This window comes from Juglans regia, chromosome 4 (assembly GCF_001411555.2).
Source record: "Juglans regia cultivar Chandler chromosome 4, Walnut 2.0, whole genome shotgun sequence".
Taxonomy (NCBI): domain Eukaryota; kingdom Viridiplantae; phylum Streptophyta; class Magnoliopsida; order Fagales; family Juglandaceae; genus Juglans; species Juglans regia.
In genome coordinates, this window is record NC_049904.1 from 6,305,723 (window position 1) to 6,317,455 (window position 11,733).

Genomic DNA, 11,733 nt, shown 5'->3' on the forward strand with positions numbered 1-11,733 from the left:
ATAGCCACAATGCGTCGTGCCTCATAGGAAGTAGGCGACGGACGCACAACCTTGCCCTCCCCCAGTCCGTTCGAATAGGAAACTCACGGCGACTCACTTAGCCTACCAGGAGCTCCCATCCTCGGCTGGACACGGAAAATAACTTGGGAGACCAGTCTTTCCCTTTACGATATCTCGATTCCAGGGTGACCTGGGCAAGTGTTGTCCTGAAACTGCAGACCTTCCCTTTTTTCCAGACCACTTTATGGGTAAGAAGGAACTCACGACCGATAAAGTTCGCATCATTCGAGTATGATTCTAGCAGAGCATGCCGCCATATAATGCTGCAACATATCAAAAGCCTCCAAGCATTCGGCTGTTGTAGGGAGGGGGCCAGATCCTGGCAATCAAGAAGGTCGCTAACAGGGCAAGGGAATGGCATGGCCCTCTGCATCGACGACACCCTCGTTGAGACCAAGAATCTTGAAAAATATTGACTCCGGTACCTGGTAAGTAAAGGCCAGGAAAACCAGCATTGATACCATGGCATTTGAACGCCAACGACTGCTCCCGAACAAAGGCCCAACATTGGTAAACCCCCACCGTAAACATTGGGTTGAGTAGACTTTTTAGAGGCCATCATCGCCAATGTATGAGATAGTGAAGAACGTAAAGATAATTGGGCAGAGGAAAGAAAAATTGGAAAGCAGAAATAGTAAGAAGGATACAACGTAATAGAAGGAAACAACACCCAACTCTAAATTTATATAGGGGAAGGCAACGGTTGGTCACCCACCCCATGGCAAAAGAGAGAAGTATGAGCCGAATTATGGATGTGAAATCTACAAAGCGACGCGAACACGAAGAGCCCCTGACACCCTCACATTAATGAGCTTAAAAAGATGTCATCAAAATCATCAAAAGGCGAGCCAATAAAAAATGATGGGAAAACGTTGCCAAAATTACCAAACGAAAGGGAGTCTTCCCCGACTCGGAGCTATGCACACATCAACAATGGGATCCGGGCTTCAGTGGCTAGGCGGGTTGGAATAGTGATAAAATTCTAATCGTACACGTCAGGTGAGAATTAGCAGGATAACTGTAAGGGGATTTTCCCTACTAAACCTAGCGATCCTGTGAATGAAAGATATGAGAATCAAGACCAAAAGCCCAACCCAAGACAAATAGTCTCCAACTCAGCCCATGGGAATGGTTCTCTGGAAGCAACTTGCAGCAAAAAGGGTGCTGCAGGGGATGAGACTCGTCGATCTAAAAGGCCCCTCGAGTTGTGTCTAGCTCTCAAGTGCCCGTCTGCATAGTAGGTGTAATGTGTGGAGAATCCTTGATCTTCTAACAAGAAAGACATCAACAGACCACCGAGGATACTGTCTGGAAGAAAGAAGTTGGAGAACCACACCGTATTAATAGCACCACTACCCATGCTACATGTCACATTAATGATGCCGTTGCAAAGCCACGCTGCATTAAAGGACTCAGACACAGGAAACAGTGCGAAGGACGCACACTCCATAGGGGCAGACACAATCTGTCTCCCCATACTTGTAGTATAAATAGCATATCTCAGGTACGTGAATATCTCTCTGATCTCTAGACTCATTTACTTATTTACAAACTTTCAAAAATACTTACTAACTTTGGCATCGGAGGTTCCCCGGCCCCAAGGCCGCCCTCTCCTAGTAGAACTATTCTCCATCCTTTGCAGGCCCATTTCATAAGACTTGAGTTGTCCAAACTTGACCCAAAGGTGTGCGAAGTACGACTTTAATAGTCAGAATATATTTTTTAATATTATTTTTATTTTGAGAATTGAAAAAGTTGATATTATTACAATTTTTTTTTATTATTACATTGATATTATTACAATTGTGTTATTATTACATTGATATTATTACAATTTTGTTATTGTTGGGTTGTAATAATGGTTTCTTTTAATATGCTTATGTTTGTTGTTGTTGGGATTATGATTTGTAATATTGGACTTATTGGTAATCTCATAATATGTTTATGTTTGTTATTGTTGGGATTTTAATATTGGTTTTATTATAGATTAATATCTCAAAAATATTGGTTGTGTTGGTAGGTAGTTTTTTTTTCAATAGATAGATAGATATATATATATATATATATATCTATCATGGCTACTAAAATTATAAATTTTAATTCTCATGCAAAATTATGTTAATAAGGACAAACGGGTTATGCATGCTAGTTTAATCTGTTTACCTACTATTTATATGAGTTATGTAAAGGTTTTGTTGACCCGTATTAAATAGTCATACAAAAATTTTCAATTTGAGTTAGATAAATAGTCGCACCATATAATTTATTTTTCAATTTTTGTAGAGGGAAAATGAAAATTGTTTGAAGAGAGTTGGTAGATGATATAAGAGTAACAAATGTTAACAGCTGCACCTCTTAACATTTAAAATTGGAAGACTTTCGAGATTTATAAAAATCTATATATACATATAGATATTCTTTAGAGTTAAGAAATTTGGACTTTTTAAACTTAAACAACTTTAAAATCCTTTAAGACATGAATTTTGAATTGTTTTAAGTGTGTGCATTTGTTCATATTTCGGAGGCAAGATTTTTGAATTTCAGGCTTAATTAATGCAATTCTTAGGATATGGAATTGTGTGTGCTTCTCCTACATCAAATGATCTATGCATCATTGACACAACTTTGTCGCTAGTACTTAGATGTTTTGTTTGGTTCACCAGCTGTGTTGGTTTTTCATCTAACTAAATTGGTATAATTTGGTTTGAATCAATTTTGACACCAACTTGATTTACCCAATAATTAATCGGATCATTTTCATGTAAACCCGGATAACACATGGATTGACTTGACTTGACAGAACCGTTTATTTAATACATTTTCTAAATTCAAATTAGCACTGTTTTCAATAAAATCTACTTTCGGACCAATCATATTGAATGGGTGCGCGTATTAGTGCGCATAATCGCTTACAATTAGATTTTTCCTATTTTTTATATTGCACAACTTTATTTGGTATAATTTAGTTATTTTCAGTCACTCGTATCATAATTCTGTCGATCGAGTGACAAAATTATGTTGCAAATGTCACATAGAACATTAGAGTGATCATCAACTTTGATAAAGGGATCTTACAAGAAAATTGCATTAAGAAGGAATTAAATATAACTGAATTCCAGTGGAATAAGTTGGTAGATAAAAAACAAAATAGATTCAAGTCCTTGCACTAAGCATCACTAATTCGTAAGGATGAACTGCAAAACTTGCTAATTCTAAGGTTTTCACATCAAACATATCGAAAGAAATGCAAACACAAGCACTCTCAAATATTTAGGAGCTGTTTGATCCTCATTGTTAGAGCATGTGAACCTGCTGTAGAGGATAACTCCTCACAAGTCAAGACCGATGCATCTGCAGCGCACCACCAACAGAATTGCATTTCCATTTCCTCTGCTGTTGATCCTCAACAGAATGCCATAACCAACTCTGCCCCGTGTGAAATAAATTAGAATCTTCTAGACTCTTGTGTATTTCTGCTATAAATACTAGTGCTACTGTACTGAGGATGAAATGAATTTAGAGAACGGTTTTATGAATATATTCTGTCTTTGACGCATTTTTACGAGCACCTGTGCTACATTCTTGTATCACTGGTTTCTTAGGATTCAACACTCATGATATTCTTCAACCTCCTCTTCAGTAATTGTCTCCAGAACAGGAGAAATGGGTATCTTAGTCAGTGAAATGAGAAGGGGTGGTGCAACCTCAACCCAAGAAATGCTTTGATGATGAACGAGTGGATTCTGATCACTTTCTTCAACCTTAGATCTTACTCAGCTAAAGAGATGTTTAGAAGATGGAGAATATAATTAGATTGATTCAGAACTTCTTTTCATGGAATGCAGTACTGGAGGATCAGTGGGTTGTGAGTAAAGTTGGTGGAGATGGTGTTTTAGGCCGGTTCCGGTTAAAGTGATGACAACAAAAAAGGAGACAAGGACGCGGTATCAAATAAATAAATAAAAGCCGAAAATCATGGTATTTTCTTCTTTTCATGGCTGTTGCAGCACTTTGTGGTGGAAAGAAAATAGAAACATCTCTAACAGAGTTTTTTGGGAGACATGGCAAGAACTGGAATTAGAAGTTTAATGAAAGTTGGCCCGAAATTTCTTTTTCCAATACTGAACTTATTTTAGTTAGATCTTATAAGATTTGGAATCTCTAACTATCTTGATTAATATTTTAATTATGGATCAAAATTCCTATAATTCATTTCCAAACTCTAGAGATCTAGATAAGTGAGAAACTTACTTTTGATATACATACATACATATATATATATATATATATATATATGTCAAGGATAAATACATTTTTGACATAATAAATTATAATATATATTCTTTTTATAAATATATTTTTACACATTTGATCATGTATACAAATATAAAAAGTCTATAACTTATATATATAGATTATAGTTAAATTCAATACTATATATACTAGTATATGATTATTATAAAATGATGTATTTATACTATAATGTAAATAGACTTAGTTAGGTTTGGATTCAAAAATACTTTGAACCCATCTCATCTCATCTCATCTCATCATTGCAATTTTTACAAATTTTCACATAAAATACAATAAACAATTCAACTTTCTCAAATTCCATAACAATAATAATATTAAAAAATAATATTCTAACAATATTTTATTTAACTTTTAATTTTCACCTAAATTCATATTATCTCAACTCATTATTCAAATCAAACATAATAGATACTAAAACAAATAATTCGCAAAATCGAAAAAATTGGATCGGACGGGACCGAAACCAGAAAAACCTAATGTCCAGGTTTCAGTAGTGAGTTGGTCCCGTATTGGTTCTTGAAACTTCAAAACTGGTATATATATACCAATTCGGTTCTAAAAAATGTACAAAATTGGACAGGTAATTACACCCTTAATTAATGGACTTCACTTCTTTTTTTAAAAAAATACACAGGACTTGTAAAGTTTAAAATTGTATCTAGCATTATTTTAAAAAAAATAGCCAAGGTTGAATAAAACTGAGCGAGAAAGAGAGAATGCAGAATTGTTCATTAAGCTGGCAGAGCAGTAGTACGCATGCAAAGACCAACTGAGACAGTTTGCATGCATTATTTCAGATAAGAAAGTGTAGAGTGAAAGATAAGAAGATAAGAGTGCTAAGAGAGTGTAGAGTGAGAGATAAGATAATTAATAATTAATACCAGATACAGTAGTCCACACATGAGCTCCTCACATGAGCTTATTTAAACTTCATATTTATTTAAATAGGTAGATCATGCAGATTTAAATGATAAGATGTATCTGTTATATTTTTATACCTCTCTCCAAATCATAAAAATTATTTTCACGATGCATGCATGATGGTGATCAACTCGCAACTAGCGCCGAACTCGGGGTCGGGAATTACCTGCGTCTTCTTTGAATATTGCGAACCAAGTCTGTATGAAAGTTAGACTGAGTACTATTATGGCGGCCGAAAAAGCCATAAATGTCCAGGGGCTTCTGAAATGCTCGTGGAGGGCTTCAGCAATCCAGTTCATCCACTTAGCATCGTAGTGTCTCTGAATGGCATCTTTGACATCCCCATATGCATCGGGGTCAGGAACCAAGTCGGTGCCGATCTCATTGAAGAGTCGAGCCACTTCCTCGTCGCTGCCAAGGCAGTTCTTGAGTATTCCCTTATTCCTCAACACCATTACGTCTTTGATGTTATCAATGAGTGAATCCAGGAATAATATGTATGAGGTGATCTCGAACTTGTTGTAGAAATCCGGACACATCTCGTAGGCTATCAAATTCAAGAACTTGGGCCCCATTGCGTCATCAACTGTTATTGGAGAAAGCCAGAGGTATCCCGGGTAGAAACCGAGTAATCTATTAAAACGTATTGTTGTCAAGGGATCCTCACTATCATTGCACCTCATATAGATTCCTGCTGCTCTAAGCTCCTCCACGTTGCGATAAGTCAACTTTAATCGTTCCCCGTTCTGCTTGCTGTCTTCACTTTCCCTAAGGCGACGTTTACAGCTGAGAAGACGGAGAAATGATTGGATCGTGTTCGTACTTTTGCTTTTGTCGCCAGCTTTAATGGGGCCGTTAGTACTTTGTCGATTACCTTTCATGATTTTCGTCCGGAGGAGATCGAGAAGATGGATTGGCCTTTCCGTAGTCGGTAATCCATTCTCGCACGGCTGCGACTTATTGTATACGGCCTGCTGATTGATGAAGATTGGGATGCACTTCTCCAATTCAGCTTTCTTTGCGCTGGAATTCATCAAATCCACAAGGAGCTGATAAGGAAGTTGATTCTCCAACAGGAACAAATCCTGTTTCGTAAAGGCCATCAGATCGTATTTCATTGTCCAGTCTTTGCAGTTATTGCTAACAGCACAATGGATGGACTGTAATATTGCACACCCGTCCACAAACAGCATCCAGGCGAGGGCCTGATCGCTATATTTCTCGGTCACCTTCTCGTCGAAACACTGCCTCAGTTGCTCGATGTTCTTCTCAACAATGTCGTACAAAATGTCATCCTTTCTACCACTGTCTTTGACGAAGTAGGATGCCATTCTAAGCTTGTACACCTCGGCTCGCTTGTATTTTGGCTCACCATGATGGATGGGACCGATTGCAACTATCCTTGGCTTGAAATACTTGTCGAAATGTTTGTGATCTTGCAGCAACAGCGGAACCTTTTGTATTTTTGGTGTAGCATTTTGACCTCCATTTGGCGTATTAATACTGAGATGATCTGAGGCTGCTTTCCGCAGTTTCTCAAATCTCTTTTTTTTCAGCTCGCAGGCTTCCTCGCCGATTTCAATGATCCGCCTCCGCAGGCCGGAATTGTCGCGGCCTCTGCTTGTTTCACCAGCTTCGGTTATGACAACATTAACCTTTTTCGAAAGCAACTCCTCCATGGAAATAACATGCTCCCCACATCCGGCCATGGCGTCTGTACGTACGTATTTGCGCCTACGTGCACCCAAGCAAGTGAGATATTTGGTACCATTAATGTTCAGGTAATGAAGTACTTTATACAAGGCTGACGACAAGAAATAAAATTACGCTTAACCCCTTTTCAGTGTGTTCTCAAAACTATCGATTTTAGCATTTGGCATGTATCTAATTAGTTCGAGATACAGATTGGAATCATGTGTTGTCCAGAATCCAGACAGCCTTTACAGCTTAAAGCGTAAATCCCTCTTGATTACTTAATATATTTATTTTGCTAGCATCCTTACCATGTGCTCTCTTTCTTGATCACAAAAGAAAAAGTATCATCGTTTTCTCCGAAATGAGTAGCAATTAATGACGAGGGTTTATCACATAAACATTTCCTAATTTGGTGAATCTATTTCATATTATGCCATCTAATTTATATATCTCACTTTGTTATTTGATGTAGCACCACATTGTGGTGCCACGTAACTTTAAAAATATATATTCAAAATAAGATTGCCTTCGAAAATACAAATAGAAGAAGTCTAAAATTTGATATTTCATCCACCTTTTTATTTTATATTTTTAATTTGAACTTTTTTAATAAACCATTTAAACCACGTTGTAATTGTAGTGTCGTGTCAAGGGAGCAAAATGAATAATATAAATTAGGGAACATAGCATTACTCGAACTTTTATTAATGTGCCAAGTTAGGAATCAAGCATTAGTTACTAGCTTGCTTTACGGCTCCAATTTGATGATGTCATGCATATGATATCATGCGTGCATGATATGCGTAGTGTATTTCTTAAAAAAATATAAAATTTACATAAAAGAAATTAATATTTTAATAATAAATTTTACTTTTCTTTAATAAAAATATTCTACACTCGTACAATCTTATGACCATATCTAAACTAAAGCAATTCCCAACCGTACGTCATCGTGCATCCTTTCAGGAAAGGAGAAAAACATGTTACACGAGGTATCGTGCTGATATTTGATCTAAACGTTAAGACAGTACTCATGGAATTTCCTTTTTCTTTTATTGACAAGAATCTCAAGGACTATCTGCCCAACTAGCAAACACGAAAGGAATTTTGGGGAACCCACCCTTCTCTTGTATCACCTTTTCTATTTAATGAAATTAATTAATTTTAAAAATAAAAATAAAAAATAAAAACGAAAAGAATTTTTTATTTTTTATTTTTTGAATAACACAAAAGAAGTCTTTATTACCGCAACAAGTTTAGTATTGACTAGCCCAAGCTTTATCATTGCATCTAGCAGTATCAAGCATACATCACGTGATAGTTACATCGTACTAATATTCTTTGTCTGGGGTTTTCTTTGATTATACCGATTTCATTTCTTGCTAATTATGACTATACATATCAAAATATTTATAATAGTGAAAAAAGTTAAATAAATTTTTTTAGAATATAATTTTTATTTTGAAATTTGAAAAAACTGAATTATTTATTTTATTTTGTATAAGAATTTGAAAAAATTGTAATGATTATTATTACAACATAATTACTTTTTAGTGACAGTTGGGAAATTGTGACAGTCCCCAAAACATCACTAAAAAATATTTTCTGTGATGGTTTTTGGAAATCGTCACTACAGACAGATGAGGTTTTTATTTTTATTTTTTTTTAACGTTCGAACAGAGAGCAAATTTACGTTTGAACGTCACATATACATTTGAACACTGTGGCTACCTACATGCAAACGTGAAATTTTTTATTGCCAACGTTCGTACCAAGATCAACTGACAAGTGCCTACATTTGTTTAAAGTATTGCGGAAAGCAAATGCATGGGATGGCGAGTGTGACTAGGCGTTCGAAGCCCTCAACAAATACCTCATGAGTCCACCGCTCCTCAACCAACCCCAATGCAGAGAAACGTTGACTCTGTACTTAGCGGTTTCCCTTTAGGCAGCCTCCTCAGCATTGGTACGCGAAGAAGAGGGGACCCAAAGGCCGATTTACTTCACCAGTCGGGCGTATCGGGGGCTGAGGCCATATATCCCTGTAGAGAGCAACTAGTCCTTGCGCTAGTTGTAACTATGCGCAAGCTGTGTCCGTACTTTCAAGCTCACCCAATGCGAGTCCTTATGAAAACCCCTCCAAAGAAGGTGTTGCGACGACTGGACGGTGGAGCTGAGCGGGTTCGACATTGACTAAGCACCATGAAACACCATAAAGGGGCAAGTATTAGCGGATTTTGTTGCTGAATTCACCAGCTTCCTGGTAGAGAACGATGACACACCTCCTGTAAAGCCCTAAAAGGTATTCATTGATGGCTCGTCTTGCCAGGTTGGAGAGGGAGTGGTGGTGCATATCGTTGCATCCAAGGGAGAAGAATACAACTACACCATTAAATTGGCTTCTAAACAACGAATAATTGGGCAGAGTATGAAACGCGCTTTCAGGATTACTGGTGGCCAGGTCTCTAGGTGCTACCGAGATCGAAGTATAGGCCGATTCTCAAGTAATGGTGAATCAAGTGAGAGGGAGTTCGTTGTAAAATACAAAACATTGAAGAAATATCTGGCACTGATAGAGGCCAAACACCCCCACTTCAAGTACATCCAGATTCAGCAAGTACCGAGGACAAAAAAATAGAAAGCGGACAACTTGGTGCGTGTCTCATCCTGGCAGATGGACTCCCCCTACCAGAAAATACAGTGACCCGAATGATGGAAGCAACTGTTGTGGGAATCAAGGTAATGGAAATATGGTCATGAGCCACAGATTGGGTGAGAGACAAAATTAGACATTTGGAAACCAACGAGGTACCTGAGGACCAACAGGAGGCAAGGAAGATTAGAAATAGAGCGGCGCGCTACACCATGATCGAGGGAGTCCTATAGTGACGGGGTCATTCAGCGCCTCTTTTAAGGTGCATTTCTTCGGAAGAAGCGCGACACATGTTAGCAGAAATACATGAAAGGATTTGTGGGAATCACTCGGAAAGACAAGTGTTAGCCGGAAAGGCAATGAGAGCAGACTATTATTGGCCACAGGCCTTACGGGACGCCAAGGACTATGCGCGGGAGTGTTGAAGATGCCAAGAGTATGCCAGGATGCCCGATTGTTCACCAGAGGAGTTGACGTCAATCACTCCAACTTTGCCTTTCGCCCAATGGGGAATCTACTTTGTCTGTCCACTCCCCCGGGGCAAAGGAATAGTCAAATTTGTGGTGGTGGTTGTGGACTACTTCTCCAAGTGGGTCGAAGTTGAGGCCCTAACAACATCACGCGGTTTCTATGGAAGTCAGTAGTTTACAGGTTTGGCGTCCCACACACCATCATATTGGATAATGGGAGGCAATTCGATTTTGACCACTACTACAATTGGTGCTGGGAATTGGAGATCAAGTTTCAATACTCATCCCCAACACATCCCAAGGACATCCCCAGTCTAAAGGGAAGTCGAGGCGACAAACAAAATACTGATGGGAATGTTGAAGAAACACCTCAACAATAGAAAAGAGGCGTGAGCAGAAGAACTCCTCGCCGTTCTATGGGCCTATCGAGTCATGGTGAAAACACTGATCGGGAAAACCCCCTTCACCCTCACATACTACCACGAGGCAATGCCACCTATAGAGATTGGAATCCCCACCTATAGAGTTCAGCACTTGGAGCAAGAGTTCAATGATAGGTGGCTAGAAGAACAACTAGACCTACTGGAAGAAGTCTGACTATAAGCTAAGATAAGGATAACAACCAATAAAAGAAGGGCCAAGAGATGCTTTAACAAGCGTGTGCGGCCGAGAACATTCAAGGTCGGAGATCTCATACTCAACGAGACATGAACAACAACACGGGATGAGGGAAAGCTAGGCCCCCGATGGGAGGACCCTTACGTGGTCGTTTGGGCTCTTACCATCTTAGGGACTCCCAAGGAAACGAGTTGCCACTCTCGTGGAACGCTGAGCATTTACGGAAATATTATTGATAAGCTGGTTTGTTATTATAATTTTATATGTTTTCATGCACCTGTTGCGGGCCCTAATATATAACTTGAAATGTTCGAATGTAGTTTCTTACATTCGAACGTTTGTTGGAATTTGGTAGTATTATGTTCGAAAGTTGGTTCGAACATGAAGTCATGTTTAGCGGTTTGTTCTTTACATGTGAACATTCTGATCAAAAATAGTAATTTCATAAAATTAAAATGCATACAAATTGTTTCATATTACACCATAAATATAACAACTAATAATATTTTATAGAGTGTAAAAAATAGACAATAAAAGTTTCTAATAATGATAATGATATACTGATCATTTCTTCCTCTTTCCTCACCCACCACGATCCTACTGAAGTGACATAACACGTTCCATTTGGATCATCATCTCCCTCTGTATTTGTTCTTGGACTTCAATGTGTATTCTCTCCTCATGCTCTCTTTGTCGCTCCTGCAAACACTTCTCCAAATCAGACTGTTGCGATAAGAAGGACTCCAACTCTTGTTGTCTCGACTTCATCTGCTCAATTCCTTAGCGTGCTGCATCTAAATTTTTAGTAAGATTATTAACTTCCGAAGTCGAGGTCGTGGAGGATGAACTGACACACTTGAAAGAACGTCTGAAACCTCTTACCAAACCAAACTTGTTCCCAAGCACTTGCATGAATATGTCTATATCACTAGGAGATGATTCCTCAGAGGCTGATTGGATCTCAATAATTTTTTCTGCAATTTCAACAAAAACACACAATAA

General features: G+C 38.2%; 1 protein-coding gene across 1 annotated transcript; it reads right to left on the reverse strand.

The window, feature by feature from the left end:
• Nucleotides 1-5,432: 5,432 nt before the first annotated feature.
• On the reverse strand, nucleotides 5,433-7,004 carry LOC108981631 (UPF0481 protein At3g47200-like). The gene has a single exon (XM_018952862.2). It carries the CDS (start codon nucleotides 7,002-7,004, stop codon nucleotides 5,433-5,435), a length of 1,572 nt encoding a protein of 523 aa, XP_018808407.1.
• Between the last annotated feature and the right edge of the window lie 4,729 nt (nucleotides 7,005-11,733).

What these genes read in the sequence shown, in the direction of transcription:
- LOC108981631 (XM_018952862.2), bottom strand. Translation starts at nt 7,004, where the DNA reads ATGGCCGGATGTGGGGAGCATGTTATTTCCATGGAGGAGTTGCTTTCG.